This window comes from Chelonoidis abingdonii, chromosome 7, assembly GCF_003597395.2.
Source record: "Chelonoidis abingdonii isolate Lonesome George chromosome 7, CheloAbing_2.0, whole genome shotgun sequence".
NCBI lineage: Eukaryota > Metazoa > Chordata > Testudines > Testudinidae > Chelonoidis > Chelonoidis abingdonii.
The window spans coordinates 40511572-40530069 of record NC_133775.1 but is presented as its reverse complement, the minus strand read 5'-3'; the positions used below and the strand labels follow the sequence as shown (position 1 = coordinate 40530069).

Here is an 18498-nt window from a genome sequence, read left to right as displayed (position 1 = left end):
AACTGCACTACGTATTCTCCAGTGAAATGGTCTCCACCAGCGCCTTATACAACGGTACTAGACCTCCTTATCTTGCTGGAAATACCTCGCTGGATCACCCTGAACGCGCATTGCTTTTTTCATGCGGCCCTATATGATCGCGGTCCATGGCGGCTCAAGTCATCATTGATTTAACCAAATTACCCAAGGTCCCTCTCCTCCTCTGTTGTTTCCAACTATGGGTCCCCGATGATAATCTAAATTCTCATTTTATTAATGCCCTAGTGCATGACTTGCATTTTCACTATTAAAATTATCTAACTTATTACTCCAGTTGTACAAGGTCATGCCAGATCTTCTAGTATGGTTATCCGCGTCCTTCTCTGTTGTTAGCAATACCCCCAGCTTTGTGTCATCCGCAAAACTTTTATTAGCACATTTCCCCACTCTTGTGCCGAGGTCAGTAATAAAAAGGTTAAATAAGATTGGTCCCAAAACCAATCCTTGAGGAACTTCCACTAGTACCTTCTTCCAAGCCTGACAGTTCACCCTTCAGTACGACCCGTTGGGTCTCCCTAACCAATTCCCTAATCCACCTTTCAAATTTCATACTGCATCCCAATCTTTTCCAATTAACTAACATTCCCCAGATGGAACCATTGTCAATGCCTTACTGAAATTCGAGGTAAATTAAGATTACTGATTTCCTTTGTCTAAATTTAATCTGTCGCCTCTCGAAGACAGGAATCAGGTTGGTTTTTGGCACGAACTACCTCTAGTAAAACCAGTTGTAAATTGTTGGTTTTTCCCCATTTTTACCATTGACCCTCAAGTCCTTTTATACTCTTTCTCCTTCAATATTTTTTCCAAGACCTTACATACTACAGACGTCAAACTAACAGGCCTATAGTTTCTCGGATCACTTTTTTTCCCTTTCTTGAAGATGGGAACCACGTTAGCAATTCTCCAGTCGTACGGTACAACCCCTGAGTTTACCGATTCATTAAAAATTCTTCCTAATGGGCTCGCAATTTAATTGAGTGATTCTTCTCTGAAACTTCAAACCCCTAATTTTTACTATCATAGTTGTTGCTAGATTTTGTTGCTCTATTGTGCCATATCTTATTTAAAAACATATAGGACTAGAGCCTGAGTAAAATTCAAGGTAAATATCCAGACTCTTGCTAGTCTTGATGCTATAGATGGCATTTGGACAACAAGAAATGAAATTAGGGGCATGGGAAATGACCTCCCAGTGCAGGAAAGGCAGGTTCCTTCTTGGCTGAGTAACAAGAGAGCCCTGAGAAATCTAGCCTGGCTGTATGGCCTAAGGAGTGGTGACCCTAGTTCAAAATGTAGCTGCTGGCCTGTGACAAAGTGGGGCCCAGCTAAATGAAATTATCTCCATGACAATCAGGGGAGGTGGGAGAACAAGTTTTCTTTTCTCATTCCTTCCCTCCATCTCTTAGTTCCATTACTCATAGAGCCACAAGACAGTAACTGCAGCCCTAGGGCTAGATTCACTCCTGCTTCTTCATTGCCTCAGTATGATGCAAAGAGAGCAGTAAGGATGCAAGTGGGGATGCTTAGAGGGACAAGAGGCTATTTTACAAAAGTCCCTTGCCTTCACACACATCCCTAGCACCTCTGCAGCTGCAAACCTTGGAGCATGAACATTTTCCCACCTCCTCGTGGCACAGTGGGTCAACCATCTCCAAAGTCAGGGTTTCTCAAACTAGGGGTTGTGACCCCTCACGGGGTCACAAGGTTATTACACTGGGGGTCGTAAACTGTCAGCCTCCATCCCAAACTCCGCTTTGCCTCCAGCATTTATAATGGTGTTAAATATATTTAAAAGTGTTTTTAATTTATATGGGGGGGGGGAGGGCGTACTCAGAGGCTTGCTGTGTGAAAGGGGTCACCAATACAAAAGTTTGAGAACCACTGCCCAAAGTCATTTGATTTAGTGTACAGCCACTCTACAAGACCTTCTGAAGGTCCCATTCTCTGTATGATCACATCACCTGTAGTGTAATATGCCAAACATAAGCTTATTAAAAATAATATCCTCCCCCCACCACACACACACACAATTTTAGGATCTAATCCTGCAGTCCTCATGCAAAGTCCCACTGAAAAAGTCATTGGGAATTTTACTGCTATAGATGGTATAGGATTAGTTAGATAATTAATGTTATTCCACTGATTACCTGTTTTTTTAGTATTTAACACTTCCGTTTGATAGGATTTGTGTTTGTGATACATTTTTCATGGCACAAATCCACTCCAGCTTTAGTTTTAAATAACAGAGTGTCTGTGCTTCTCAGAATGCACAGGGTTCTTAGGCCTAATGCATATTTTCATTTTTTTTTCATTTGGCAGGTAACTGGGCATGGTGCTTATGGAGAAAAAGGACAGAAGGGAGAACCAGCTGTGGTCGAACCTGTAAGTACGTGGGTGGAGATTTTCTTTTATGAAGTGCCATGGGATTTTCATAGATAATTATTTCAGCGACAAACCATGTCACCTATGGCTAGGAAGTCAGAATATTGTGTGTGATCTCCTCCAGTATTATTCTGTGGACTAGCAACACAAATGATAAAGAAGAGCCCCACAGACACACCTTCTTCTGCCATATACTGGGCCAACTCTGATGTCCCTACGACAGACTAAACCTTTTTGTAGACAAGAAAAAAATAGCCTCAGAAGAATTGGTCCTGTTAGTTTTCACCTTACTGTCCCACACATCATGAGAACAGCCAAAAAACTCCCTATATTTGTTTACTGAAAAACTTGCTTTTGATGTTGTAACATGAATACATAAAAACAGCAGCACAGGGTCATGTAGCACCATCATGAAGCAACATAATGATGCTCTCTTATTTATCCTACATTCAAATTTGTGAACATTAGCAATGGTAGGGGAGCAGCCTAAAGAATGTCTTTCAGCTGTGAATAGCAATGGAGGCAGTGAAGCAGCTTCTACGCTAAGACACAGTTATGTTGTAGCATTGTAGTTTGGATGAACATTATAAACCTGCTTTTAAAAAAAATACCGAAATATCTTGTCTTAAGTTTATAGAGTGGCTAGCAGAAGCTGAGTGCTACTGTCATTTAATCCTCTGGAAGTCTGAATGGCTCTCCAAACGTATTTGACTGGAGTGGAAATAAGAGTGGTAATTTTTAATTAGGTCTTAGTTTTGTGATACAAACTACAATTATCACAGAGCTTAGTGTTTCTAGAAGTCACTGGTCACAAAAGGCAAAAGACGGTAATAGAGAATGAGTTGCAAGTCAGGAATGAAATGCAATGACAGTGAGATATGGAAAAGCTCAGACTTCATTATCCCAGAAAATATCTGGTTCTTATAAACTACTGTCATTCCCCTCTGCCATACTTAAATTCTCTAGCAGTATTTTTTTAAAAATTAGTTGTGAGTCAGGCTGCATACAGCGTACCATGCTAAAAAAACTCACACATCAATGTGTAAAAAGGAAGTTTCTGAAGCCAATCCAATATTTTTAAAGCTTCTACTGTAGTAATAGAGGCTTCACCAATATTCCATTTTGAATTTCCTCTTGGAGCAAAATCCTCAGAGCAGTTCTTTGTTACCAAAAGTTTCAGGAGAAGGTTCTGGATGATATCATAAGTGTGTGTGTGTTTGTAGACATGCACATAACTCCATGAAACAAGTAATTCAAGATCTTCAAGACCTGTAAGTCTTCCTCACTTTTAAAGTTGGAGAGCTATAAGGTAGAGTACAGCTCCTTCCCAATTGTACTAGATGACTTCGGAAGCCATCAGCAAAACCGTACTTGCATAAAATGGAACAAAACCAGGATAATGTTAAAACAGCATATATGAGTTATCACTGTGCCTGTTCTGCTAATGTTTTTTTCTTGAAAATTTGTAGCACAGAAAGTGTGACATTGCTCAGGGTAATTTAGGAAATTTCTGTGCAATTATTTTATATGCTACAATGGCTGCACTGAAAAGTACAAATTATAGTCCCTGAGAGAAAATGTTAACCTTAGTAGTTATGGAGAGCAGATTTGTTGTGCTTTGATGAGAACAAACAGATGGGTATGGAAGTGAAAACATAAGGATTATAATGTCATAAGAGTCCTTGCTAATTTGTTGCAATTGTAATTTATTCTTTGCTTTTTACACTTTCTCTAAAAGATAAAGAGTCTGGTGTCATTTTTTCTGTAGGGGATGCTTGTTGAAGGACCAGCAGGACCAGCAGGACCTCCAGTAAGTGGATATTTTCTCATTTTGTTTGGCTTTCATAGTTTAATTATAGTTTCATTTTAGTGCATTCAGTGTGTCCATTGTGCTTTGGTAGTTATGACTTGACATATTTAAAAATAGAGACATTTCTCATATGTAGAATATACTCAACACAGTAGAATAGGGCAAGATTTACAGAAGATCTCAGCTCAAGTGTTTTCAGTGTGAGCACACTAGAGTGCAGAGAACTCTTTTGAAAATCTGGCCCAATTGTGGGTGCCTAGAATTTTGAAAAAACTGACTATACATTATATAGAAAAAAATCTGCCTTATTATTTGGAGATAATCATTTATGGGTCTTAAACATGAACATAATTTTTTATAGACAATAGTTGAACACACTGATACAATCAGTCATTCAGCATTACGGTCTGTTTTTTCATAGGGTCTTACAGGTCCCCCAGGTTTACAGGGTCCCACTGGTCCTTCGGGTGACCCTGGTGAGAGGGTAAGTCAAAATATGGATTATTTAGTTTATTAATGGTATATCTTGCTCTAATCATTGTAAGATTTAAATGGAACAGATGCTTAGCTAGTGTATATTGAAGTAGCTAAAGTGTAGTTCATGGAGCTGCACCAGTTTACACCAGCTGAGGATCTGACCAATATTTCTTTTTCAGTAGCAATACATAGTGAAAACACAGGAGAAAGAAGCAATGTCCCTGTGATGCATTTCTAAGATTATAGTATCTATCTAACCCCAATCTCACTGTTTTATTTTGGAGTGAATGATTTTAAAATGTAATTAAATAATCATAAAAATCCAGTTGCAAATCTCTGATATAAATTTGAATGATATTTAAACAAAATGTTTGAACAATAAAGCACTCAAATGAAGCGATGAATAAAGGTGATATACAATAACAAAATCTTCACTGAAATGATAGACACAATGGATACTGTCTGTGTGAACTATGTTGGACATATTGTGATCTTCGATGGTGCAAGGACAAAAGAGCTTATTAGTTAGCATTACATGTTATGGTTCTTGAAAAAACTGGTGTGGTCATGCCTAAAATGATAGTCTAAGAAAACCCATTTTAAAGTCATATATTTAATGCAGCCTTTACTTAAGTCTTCAGTGTTTTCGTAGGCCTTTTGTACAATTTTATAACAGCCTAAATGTGTTCAGTTCAGGAAAATTTTCTATTGCAATAGCCATGAAATAAATGTCACTCAGCTTTACCAGTGACAGTTTACTGAAAAGTCTAGCATGTTCATGAAATATTTGTTTCTGGGAGGCACTGAGAATACAGCAACTGTTCACTGTATAATTTGACATTTTTGTTAGAATTCTAAATCATAGCACACACCCTACATGTAGAAAATGGACTGGCATAAGCATTTTTTCTTCAACCTTTATTCTTATAGATTTAATAATTCCATATATCTTTATGGATTTAAACTGATAATGTAACACAGAATCTTAATATTATTATAATGAAATCACTTGGGGTAATATTCCTTTTGCTTGTAAAGTTGTAAGTGATCAGTAAAATTCTACATGAAACAGCTCTCACAATAGACACATCAAGGTCATGTTTCTGCACTGGGGTCTACCCTTGTAAAGTCCTAATAATTTCACTAGAATTCCATATGAATACAGAGATTTGTACTAGCAGATCCTGGTGCTGCATCAAAGCCTACTTCTTAAGCATTACAAAGTGACTCATTTAGAAAGTTAGCTTATGCCACTTAGTATAGTTTTTTTTAAAAACATATGAAATGTATTCACAACCTACAAGAATGAATACATGTGGCCCTGTAATTATCAAGATGTGTTTAATTAATCTCCATTTCCTTTTGATTTAACAGGGTCCATCAGGGCGTCCTGGCCTGCCAGGTGCTGATGGTTTACCTGGTCCCCCAGGTACCATGTTGATGTTGCCGGTAAGTCCTGTTAGGGTTCCAGAGTGGTCAAACTTATATTAAATTATGCTTTTGCTTCCAAAGAAGGGGAATGAATTAAAAAGACAAAATAAATCTCCTGTCCTACAGCAAGTTCTGTCTTTGGAAAGAGATGTACAACAGAGGTTCTAAACATTTGTGATCCTTGAAGATCACTTGCTAATTTTCACAAGAGAAAAAGAGTTAGTCCTGTTTTTCCTGGCCAAATTTAAACCTGGGTGATTGAACTAAGTCTGCTAAAATACATTTATAATTTTCAATGGTATTATTCTCCACGACCTGTCTTAAATTATTTGGGTGTGGCACACCTGAAAGCCAAAACCACTATATGCTTCCTGTCTTCAAGTCTCAATTGACTTAATATGCTCAGCACCTTTCAAGATTGGCCTTTGGTATGCACACATATTCAACCCAATCCTGCTTCTACTGGAGACCATAGCAAAACTCCACAGGATTCAGGAGCAGGCACAAGCCCAAAGGTAGCATAGTATGCTGGTGTGAACGGCAATATATCAGTGTAAATCACTATAAAGAGCAGCAGCTACCGTCACAGGAATTAATAGACTGCAAATACAGTGAAGTACAGTTGGTGAGATGTGATGGATAGAACTGTTTATTGGTTGTAGTTGCTGCTGTGCTGCTGGATCTGGGAACTACATCACTGGTTAGTAAGAATGAGGAAAGAAAGCTTGTGGAAAGTTTATTTTCTATTTAGAGAACAATCGGTGAAAGGTTATTATAAAGAGCTGTGTTTTGAGCTGGCACCTGCAGTATAGTTCTACTAAGATATTATTAGTAGAATGAGGGAAACATTTATTCACCAATAATTATTTGATAAAAATGTCATTATTCCCCAGGAATATTATTCACAAGTTATTCTTCCAACTCTAGTCACTCTTTCAGAGAAGGGTACTTCATACTTTTAACAGTGTGCTCTACTAGGTGTGGCAAGGATGGAATAAATCAACTATAGCCAACCTGCTCAGACACTTTTGTGCATCCCACTATGCATCTCTCTCTGCATCTTTAGATCTGTGTAAATCAGGCCCTGAGTGACTTACCAAGGCCAGACCAGATGTCTGTGGTAGAGCAAGGAACTGAAGTCAGGTCTTCAAGTGCCCTAAGCACAGCTTAGACTGCATTATTCAATAGACTATCTATAGCAAAGATTTCAGGGAAATCTCTCGCTGTTTCTGTATCACTGATGTAGCTCCAGCCTTGCAAGGAAGAGTTGGTATGCTGGTATAGACCAACAGCTGGTATTTTTACCACTGTGTTATCTAACCTTGCTCTGAACATAGATGATAAAAATGCTGATGACCTGTCTACCAATGGTCCCACCATTGCTAGCACCAGTGAAGCTGCACTGATAATGGGAGTTTTCTTGAAAAGTATCCCTGTCTAAAAAGCCTAACAAGAAAAGCAAGCTTTAAAATACATACTCTTGTTGTAATATTTTGTTTGCCCTACCCTCTTACTGTAAAGGGAACATCTAAATAGTAAGGGTAATCTCAGCTTTTATTAAAAAAAACATTTTTAGCCCTTGTCCTTGCAAAGATAGCCTTGAATACATAAATCAGTCATTGAAGTTGAAAGTCTGTCACTGCAATTATCCTGAACTTCACAGGTTGTTCATGGTCCCCACTATAGCCACCAGGGCTTGGATCCATCAAATGTGTCCCTCAGTTTTGGAAGGTACAAAAATAAATTTGCATTTGTGAGGATCCTTACTTTTCAGGACACTTCTGACACCCTCACTGTTAACTGCCACAAGCTCCTTCCTATTTACTTCCTGCACCTTCACTAGTTACACTGCTGAGCAGCCAGTATATCCTCATAGTACGACGGTTCTGTCCAATAGCATGAGAAACATAGGTGCTGCAGCACCTCCTGATTTGAAATGGTTTCCATTATATACAGGGTTTACAGTTTGGTTCAATGGCTCTCAGCACCCCCAGCACCCTGTCCTGGTCTAATGGACTAAGCAGAGGACAAAGAACAAGGCAGTATTGCATTCTAATCTTTGCAGTAACAGTGACTATCTCAAGGACTTAATCAAATCACTTAATGTTTCAGTGTTAGCTTCTCCATCTGTAACATGGGCAAATGCCTCCCCTGTGAGGTGTGTAGGTATCCATCATCTTACATAGTGCTTGAATTCACCAGAATGCACACAGACCTCCTAATGGGCCCCAGGTGCCCCTGGCTAATTTGGGCAGCTCCAACTTGATTATTATTAATTAATTATGATCGTTATTACTGTAAATGTTGACAATTCTACATGAACACCAACACAAAGAGGGGCCTCCATTCTGCAGTAGGAAGCAGGGGTGTTGGGGGCAGAATTTTGATGATCCTTTTCCCATTTCAAATAATAATAATAATTAATAATAATAATAATAATGAAAGATCACTTCATTTTGTAGGTGCCCCATAGAATCAGCTTGCTGTCCCTTCCACAAACCGTTCCCTCTGCATAATGATGTGATTGCAGTAGAGAGACATCATTTATACTTGGAGAAATGCAACAGCAAAAATTGTTTCATGACCAGGCTAAAAATACTATAATTGGCTCTGTTAAGAAGGCAATTTAACTGAATTTGGAGAAAGTCAGATGTTGACAGAAGATGGGATTGATCTGGTTCCATGTTTTAACACCACAAAGTAATATGATCACCACATTCAAGACACAGTAAATTTGGATAATTGAGAACAGTGAAATAAACTATTTTCCAGTTAACATTTATATCTGCTATAATTAGTACATTTATTAATTAGTATATAATTACTATAATTAGAGAAATTAGACTGATTAGACTGGTTTACATATTCTCTATATGTTATGTGATGCACAATATCAGTTATATCTACCTGTCTAGATAATAATATTTGAATTCTTATTTAAAAGCCTTGTGTACATCTTAAACATCCATTTAAGTTGAGAACTTAGGAAAGGGCATAAACTATTCCACATCAGATATTAAACTGTTTTCATATCAAATCCTGACATCAATTGAATTGCATTTCTCCAGGTACTAACTAAAGTTGTATTGGCTTTTGCTACATGGTACTAATTGATTTTGGTGTCATTTCATTGTTAGCACAATTTGGCAAAAAACAGGAATCCATTCTGGTTTCCTATGTGGCATTTTAATGGCCCATTGTATAAATGAAAATAAAAGGATTCAAGTGAAATCAACAGAAATTTTACCTTTTATTTATATGGGAGAAGAACTGGGCTCAAATTCTTTTAACGGTAACTTAATATTCATACTGGAATGAGTGGGTCTTATTTTACACTCTGTTGAAGTTTAATGAAGTGACACCAGATTGAAAGTGGAGTAAAGAATCTGGCCCAATACCCTAAGCAGCACTTTCTGTAGTTGCAGTGAACAAGTGTATTTCTAACTTGGCTAAGTGTGAATTCTTTTTCTTTGTGTGATATTTGTAGTTCCGCTTTGGTGGAGATGGTGAGAAAGGCCCAACAATCTCAGCTCAAGAAGCTCAAGCCCAAGCTATTCTTCAGCAGGCGAGGGTAAGAATGTTAAACTGGAATAAAAATAAAGCTGCAAATATAGAGGAGACTTGTGTGAAGTTACCTGTTATACAATGTATATATCGGGGAGAGAGAAAGAAAACGTGAGCTCGATGCAGACGATATAGACATTTGAATGAAGTCCTGAAAGCAGAAATGAAAAATAGCGTTTCAATAAGTCAGGAATATTACATATAAACACACAAATATTCACCCCTCCCACACACGAGACATTGATTCACACATGAATGATAAGATGAGGGCTGTGGGAGTGAGGACAATAGATTTCATAGGCTTGCCGCGGCAGCAGAGCATCTGACCAGAATTGTGGAGGAATTTGGGATGACAGGTTGATGAGCTGTCCAAATCAGTTTATTGTCTGTCTTCCCTTGATTAATTCTGGAAAGTGTAATATAGCCTCTGGAATGTGCATATGTATGGTGACACCATCATGCTTCATTTTTCTGTGTGGTCCAAATGGTTTAATTGAGAGAGAGAAGCAATCATCAGTGTGGGATAGCACAAAAGAAATACTAAAGCATCTTCTTTAGTCCAATAGAAGAACACTTCTTAATTGCAAAGACAGATGTCCAGTTCTTAGGTTTACCAGTGGTTTATTCCTACTGAAAATATACTGATTTTATGGGAGTGAAGGACAAACTTAGTATAAATTTGTATGCATAGTCTGTTATAGTCTCATTTAGTAAACAATAACTGACATTTGCTGAGTAATATACTTTATGCATCACACTTGTGACAGCTAAATACACACAATCTTTTTAATATGGATTGCCAGTTGCTACGCTTAGCAAAATAAACATCTACTCGTGAACATGCAGTTAACCTTAGTCACCAGCCACTAGCATAAATTAATTACTAATAATCTGGCCATGCAATGAATATTATGTAATTTTTGTAGCTTCCCCTTGAAATATGTTTTTTTTTTCTTCCTTTTTTTAACAGATTGCTATGAGAGGGCCACCTGGCCCCATGGGACTCACTGGAAGACCAGGTCCTGTGGTATGTTAAACAAAACAAGGATAAAAAATGGAATACACTAGTATTAAAAGTACATGGTCCAAAGTCCTGCATCACTTACACCCATGCAATAAAAGTGATTTGCCTGGGGACTTCAGTGGTATAATTAAGGCCAGAATTTGAGTCCATATTCTTTTGAAGGGTCTGAAGTTCAGCCTGTAAGCTAATTGAATGTTTTGTATGTATGGATAGAGTACACTTTAAAACTTGTGAATGCCTTATACAACTAAATAAGCCTGTTCAGTTAGATAACCGCACTTTTCAGTATTCAGGGTGTTTACTATGGTAAATATTAGGAAATGAAAGGGAATGCTGAAGAATAATCTTACCTGTTTATCATCGGTAAAGTAAGTCAGTACTGTAAATTGGCACAACTCCCACTGACTTCTAAGAGAGTGGTATCTATTTACTTCAGGGCTGAATTTGGCTCACAGACTAATATTGAATGATTTTGAAGGATATTACTGTCACTGTGGTTGTAAAAATGTTCTGAATTCAGTACCCAGTCTGCAGGGAATAAAAATCACAGCTTTTTAACAGCAAGCATATCAAACAGTTCTTATGTCACCACTACGTTTGCCACTGTGATCTCTACACAGCATTTTAAAAGTATAGCACATGTGAGAAAAGTGGAAAATCAGGTAGGAGGCTCTGCACTTTGTAAATCACCTGACTAATATTGTAACTGTAATTTCCTCTTTTAGGCAATGGATACATTGTAGACTCAAACAATCCACAAAATGCTGTAATTTAGCATTTACCATGTTTCAAAAAGTCATTTAAGTATAGCAACAATAATGTAAAATGATAACTGCTGGAACCAAGGTTATAGGCTTTGTAAAAAACAAATCTTTTCTAAAATTATCTCAGGTGATTATATTTATCCTCTTGGAGTCAGACAGTAGGGTTTTTCTCTAGAGTCAGTATAGCATACAAATTTGGAAGGATTCACTTAGTTTGGAAACCAGTATTTAGTCTGCTTTGTTGGCATGGCTAAGTTGGCAGATATTTTGCCTGTTTTGTGATTATGGTCATCACTAACTGCTGTATTGTAACAATGTGCTTTGAAAAACAATGGATGAACTGCAGTAGAAAGAGAAAGTTTAGCTCTTGTAATGACATAAAACACACATCTAGTTGTAAAATATATACAAAAACATGCTTAACAGTATTTAATAGCAAAGCATGTCATTAATGTAGAACAGGCATCCATGAAACATTCATGAGGTGGTATAATTATAACATCAGGAGTACAAACACTCTTCCTCCATCTTTTCTGGCCCCTCACTGCCTTTATGTGCTCCCTCAGAAACAGCTCATTGTTGAGTGGTAACATTGTGACATCACTAAGTCACTTCCCCTGCCCCATCTTTCTACCTTCTTTTTTCCCCTCCTGTCATCATCTCCCTCCCTAATTCATAGCTCACTGGAGGAAGTATTGATCAACAGGTAGGAGGGGCAAATGGATAATCACATCTTATCTATCTTCTATAGAATCCACAGTCCAAGCTTTTACCCTATTACTGCTGCCACATATTCTAGTACAGGGGTTTTCAAACTGGGTTGTGACCCTTCAGAGGGTCATGAGGTTATTACATGGGAGGATTGCGAGCTGTCAACCTCCACCCCAAATCCTGCTTTGCCTCCAGCATTTATAATGGTGTTAAATATATAAAAAAGTGTTTTTAATTTATAAGGGGGGGGGTCACACTCGGAGGCTTTTTATGTGAAAGTGGTTTCAGCTGAGTCCCAGTTAATAAAAATAAACAAATAAATAAACAATTTCAGCTAGAATCATTGGCCTTTAATTGTAACTTTGAAACAGATACACAGGGGCAAATTCTTCAGTGGCATAACTCTCCCAGAGTCAATGGCATTGCCATTGTCTGTCAGCAGAGAACTTGACCCACAGACTTTTGGTTGATCACAGTTAGGCAAATTTCATTACAGTTATAATAAATTGGAATAAACTGGTGCAAGGTAACAAGCCAATTGATACCCTATTTCTGCTGATGTAAATCAAGAGCCTAGAAGATTGCATTCAGTACATATCGACATTACCGTTATATAACTGTGGTAACATTGAATCCATTTGTAAAGAGTGGTGCAACATTGCTAGTGTATAGTTCTATTTACTGATAGTCCTGGCTACATACCACCAACAGTTTACATATTAGAAACATTGGTGCTTCTTTGTGTGGAAAGTCTAGAGAATGAACCACATTAATAGCTATTTTGCCACTGAGCCACCAGGAGGCTCTAGAAATCCAGCTCTTCTGATCTGCCAAAATGTTAGGCCAAGGTTTCCAAAAGTGACTAGTAATTTTGGGTGCCTCAGATTTTAGATATATCACCTGGAAATATCTGAAAAAGGACCTAATTTTCAAACATTGCTGAGCACCTGTCCTCTGAAAGATCAAGCCCCTTGAACAAGTCTCAAGTTGAACAATGAAAAAACAAGGCTCCCAAAATCACTAGTCATTTCTGGAAGTCTTAGCCTTAATCTGTCATCTATTTTGGTAATTTAATTGTGAGAACACCAATTAAATATGTTAAGAATCATATTAAATGTATTATTAAAAAAGCAGTTTCTTAGCATAGCAGAGCTGTAGTTACATTAAGTGTTAGCATTCACAGTGTTAATTAAAGTAGATTATTTATCCTTTTTTTGTCAAAGGCCGTTTCCATTGATTGTGCACATTTAAAACTGTTTAAAAACTAGGTTGATACAGAGACACCTTTGCTAACAGTCACCTGTCCTTGTGGGAAGCAACAACTCAGGGCCTGATTCTTGCCTCATTTAGGGCTTGATCCACTGACTTCAGCTGGCACTAGATCGGGACCTTAGAGCAATTTCTCTTCATTTCAGTAGGAGACTCAGACACGGGGTCTCAGCAAAGTTCATATAATATTAAGTACACAATATGTGGTGTCAAGCATTCAGTCAGAAATGCACCAATCCCTTTGTACTTCTTAGTAGGCTTCATTCTATTTGTATACTCTGTTGGTTACTCTTTTTGAATTATGTTGGTATGTTTTTCAGTGGAACCAATATTAATGGAAAAGACAAACAGATTGTGAAAAATATTGGGCCAGATCCTAGCTACTCTGATTTACTCCAGTTCAGGATCCGGTATAAGCCCCAGAATAATACTATGAGATAAAATTTCAGAGCAAATAATAAGCAAGGAGTGCATTCTGTGTTTCTATCTGTCTATGCTATAATAGTGTAGAAATATATGTATACAGATTTGTCACATGTTTAAGAACCTGATGAGATGATCATTGTAATCAATAGGAAGACTCTTATTGACTTCAGTGAGGTTTGGATCAAGCAGTCGGATTGTGCTTTATTTCTACAGTTGCACAAGGGTGCCGAAGATCCACTCTCAGGTCTTGCTGTCTCCTCCTTGATGCAGGAAGCAGACATGTTTTAATGATTCATGTTCTTACTGAGATGATATTTACCTAGCAAACTTTAATATAGAACACAGTGGTCAATGCCTGGTCCCATTTAAGTCAATGGAGTTTTAACATTTACTTTGATGAGACCACAATTTGGCCCCAAGTTTGCCAGACCTTTACAAAATGATCTTTCGGGAACTGTAATCACGTAGGATGATTTCATAATAGCTAATGAAAAAGCTTTTCTGTAATTAATTTATAGAAATAGCTAACAGTTTATCCAATTAAAGTTTAGCGGATAATTAAACTCACTGTATTTTGCATTTGTTACATAGGGCGGGCCTGGCTCACCAGGTATTAAAGGAGAAAGTGGCGACCCAGGTCCCCAGGTACAATACAACATCCTTTCATTTTTCACTATGTTACCTTTTCATGCTTTTTAGCATATGAAAATACATTCCCATTTGCAGCATATGGAAATACATCCCCCTATTGGAGAGCAATCAGGTATGTGCTTTTTTACATGTAACTGAAGATGAATAATTTTTCCTGTGCAACGCTGCAGCAAATGAAACAGTTACCTAGATTGTTCATTTTAAAATGTGAAAGTAACAAGCTGCTTTTCTGTAAAGCGGATCAATTATCACATGTAGAATGTCATCTCTTGAAAACCAGTTTTAAAATTGGTGCTGCAAGCTCTTTTCTCTGCTTGGTACTGTACATGCTCCTAAGTACCATTAGCATCAATGCCTGCCGTCATATGACCTTACTGTGATATGATCAAATCTCATAAACTGAGCAGAGTTTAATATGACTAGTAATTAAACAGGAAATTTCCAAGAAAAAAACTTTGACACTGGAAGAAGTGGTGTTGTTGACTCAATGGATGATACCTTTCCTTCTTAGTAATTACTGCATCAGTCTCGCAGTTTGATGTTAGAGAGTACTGGCCAGCTGGAATCTTTAAACTTAGACCTAAAACTAAAGTCATAAGCACTGGTGATCGTTACAGAAACTATGACATTTTTTTATAAGTCTGGAGTGCTAACACCTATCACTTGGCCAAATGCCAACTTAGGTACACATATTTAATCATGTATTAAGTGACTATCCCAAATTCCACTTTGACACTAGTACAAAAGTAAAACATTACAAATAGCCCATTAGTCTTTCATTTTTCCTGCCTACATTTCCAGTGTGGTCCTTTGTTAGTGTTTTTTTCTTTCTATTTCTTCTTGTGGTCAGTGAAGCTATTCACAAGCTTGGACAGTCAGCCATGTTCTAGACAGATATGGCTGGGTCCTCTGCCCCCTCCTGTACCTCAGGGTTCACAGCCCTCCCTTAACCTCAGGGAGACCACAAGGCCAGCCTGCCCCATTGCAGCCTTCTGCTGCTGCTAAGGAAACTCTTAGTCTCTCCTAGCCCTCCTCCTCCCCTTCTAGAGCTAGGTCCCCACTTGTGTCTTCCAGCTGAGAATCAGAGTTAGTTATTTGCTGCTGCTTAGCTGGTTCCCAACACATGCCTGCTGGGCTTCTCCTTAGATCAAGGTTTGCTACTGCCTGGCTTTGAAGGTCCTTAAAGGGTCAGACCACTCTGCTGCATTGCCCTAAATTACTGGATACAGATTCTGAAGCTTTTTTCAGCTGACATTTTGACCCAAGGTGAATATTGGTTTTGGACAGGAGTGCTCCCTTAGAAACACCTAGAACTGCCTGCAATGAGAATCATATGGTCATTTGAGAGTGGAATGAGGTGTGCAGTCTGTGAAATACTTTGGAATCCCTTGGAATAGAATGTGCTGTGTAAATATAAGTTCTCATTAAATATAGATGAATTTAATTTTAACATGGCTAAAACAAGATTTGTAAACCATGGCACTGAGATTTTCAAAGACATTCAAGGGATCTGGATACCCAGTTTTCATCACTAATTAATGGGAAGTGGGGACTCCCTTAGATAGCTTTGAAAAAATATCAGTCTTGGTATTTAACATTGTATTCCTTAAGTTGTTGTTTAGCTGAGATGTTTGACAATTTTGTTTAGCTAGCTGTTCTAGCTTTTTGCTGCCACATATAGTATGATGTTAAAGACTTTTGTTTAAATTCAGGGTCCTCGAGGTATTCAAGGTTCCATTGGGCCAAGTGGGAAACCTGGCAAAAGAGTGAGTAACATAAATCTGGTAAAAAATTAAATTGAAATCCAAATGAATTAACACTTTCTCATTACTCTGGATGTCAGTTGTTGGCATCTTCAAATGTTTGTATTCTTTTCAGGGTCGTCCAGGAGCTGATGGCGCTCGAGGAATGCCAGGAGAACCTGGTTCAAAGGTGTGAGATCTGAGGTCATATTTCAATCATGGTGTGGATGATGCACATTTTAGATCGACATTAAACTGCCCTCCACCACACTGCAAATGTAAAAACAATGTAGAAAGCTATTCTGCAATGAAAACGATGATTCAGACAACCAGATAAGATGCAAAAGTTGAGTATGAATCATCCATTAAAAATATGATAATTCATGGTAATGGACAGCAGGGTAACATTTAAGTAACTTGATTATTTGGGCTTGATTCTGATCTCACTTAGGCTGCTTTTTTTTACATGGGTGTAACTGTATTTTCTACAGTGGAGCTACCAGTATGTGTGACTAAAATCAAGCCCTTTGTCTTGATGTTAAATTTATAATGGCATAATTATAGTGGAGTGTAAAATCTGGTGCACTACAGCTTCTTCTGCTTTGACACACCCAGGGCCAAACTCTGATGTTCAGATGCATGTGCTCAACTCCAAATGACTTGTTGAGATGTACACATATATCCATGGGCAGAATTTAGACAACAGTGAGCTGGTATAATTTACTAAAAATATTACAAAGTGTAATAGTCATTTCTAAGTCTCTAATTTTTTCTTTCCTAGGGTGATAGAGGGTTTGATGGTCTTCCTGGTCTACCTGGTGATAAAGGTCACAGAGTAAGATAAACATGAATGTTTATATGAAAGCTTATTAAAATGTGGTAGTAGAAGCATCACTTCATTTAAAAAATAGCATAGGACTGTGGAGAGAGTTAAGTCAGAACATGCCAGAATTTCATGTTACAGCATAGTGTCAGAATTATATTTTTGCAAGCATTTCATGTAAAAATTCCAGTAACGTGAATTTATAGCTAACAATCCACATACATATTTTTTTATTTAAATATATTTGCAGAATTTGGGCTAGATTCTCAATGGGTGTAAACTGAAGTAGTTTCCTTAAAGTCAATGGAGATATGCTGATTTACTTCAGCTGATTTACTCCAGTTGTTGACTGGGTTGAAGTAGATTATTAGAAGAAAGTTGCAATATAAAAGTATACAAATTCTGTGCTGAGTATGTGTGTATATCCCATGACCAGTGTAGTCATAGGGCTCATTTCCATGATGTTTCAATAGGCAGACTGTATGCCAGTGGTACTTTCTCCTCTCTGGGACCCCCCATTGCAGATGGGGAATTGAGGTCACACAAAAAGTCTGTGGCCCAGCAGTGAATTGAAGCCAGGTCTCACTTCCACTAGGGCAGTGCCCCAACAACAGGCCATCCTTTTCCCCTTGCTTTGAGGATACACAGAATTTAACATCTCTGAACACAGAATAATGCAGAAAGTTTTGCAATTGTTTGTTCATGTTCATGGAAAACAACATCCTTGACTTGTAATTTTTTTAAACACCATTAAAAAGGTTTGCTCAAACAAAGTAGCAATCAAGAATACCTACAATGCTTAGCTGTATTGCTTATTGACAAGGACTGACTCAGTCCAAACACTTCAAATATCAACATTCCAGAACTTGGAGAAAGACCAGATCTGAGAGCTAATTTTGGTTGTGTCTGGCCCTGTTTAGCAGTTGTGGTGGAAGAACTCTTCCTCTTGGAATGCATCCCTATTGCAACTGCAGTTCCCTGTACTCTCCTGAATGCAGTTCTCCTGCTAGTTCTCTTGTAAGTCTTAGCCACCATAGAAAGAACTAGAAGAAGGCAGGATAATGATTCCACCCTCTTCGAGAGTGGAGCTAGTGAACCACAGATGGAAGTATATGCTGCAATCTTCAAAGGGCTTGTGCAGTAACTACACTTCCCAGGAATTTGGGGAGACATTGAATACTTGCCGTATTCCTACAGCGTAGTGTGTTGTAGTAATATGTGAAGTTGTTCTCCTCAGTCCTGTTTGTATGTGACATAGAGGGAACTATTATTTTTACTACAATTCACAATCCTCTCAATCATTTTTCATCAAACCCTTTCTTCCTAGAGAGTAAAACAAGCTGCTATTTGCAGATTTGAAATGTGGGTTGATCTGTAGGTGG

The 18498-nt window shown here is 38.0% G+C and overlaps 1 protein-coding gene across 1 annotated transcript in view; it reads left to right on the top strand.

Annotated features, from left to right (window-relative positions):
• Positions 1–18498, top strand: part of COL11A1 (collagen type XI alpha 1 chain) — a 239140-nt gene that overhangs the window by 78027 nt on the left and 142615 nt on the right. Inside the window, exons 9-18 of the mRNA XM_032797054.2 lie at positions 2362–2424; positions 4193–4234; positions 4656–4718; positions 6086–6160; positions 9630–9713; positions 10677–10733; positions 14492–14545; positions 16264–16317; positions 16430–16483; positions 17075–17128. Coding sequence (XP_032652945.1) covers positions 2362–2424; positions 4193–4234; positions 4656–4718; positions 6086–6160; positions 9630–9713; positions 10677–10733; positions 14492–14545; positions 16264–16317; positions 16430–16483; positions 17075–17128 — 600 coding nt within the window. The remainder of the gene's footprint in view (positions 1–2361; positions 2425–4192; positions 4235–4655; positions 4719–6085; positions 6161–9629; positions 9714–10676; positions 10734–14491; positions 14546–16263; positions 16318–16429; positions 16484–17074; positions 17129–18498) is intronic.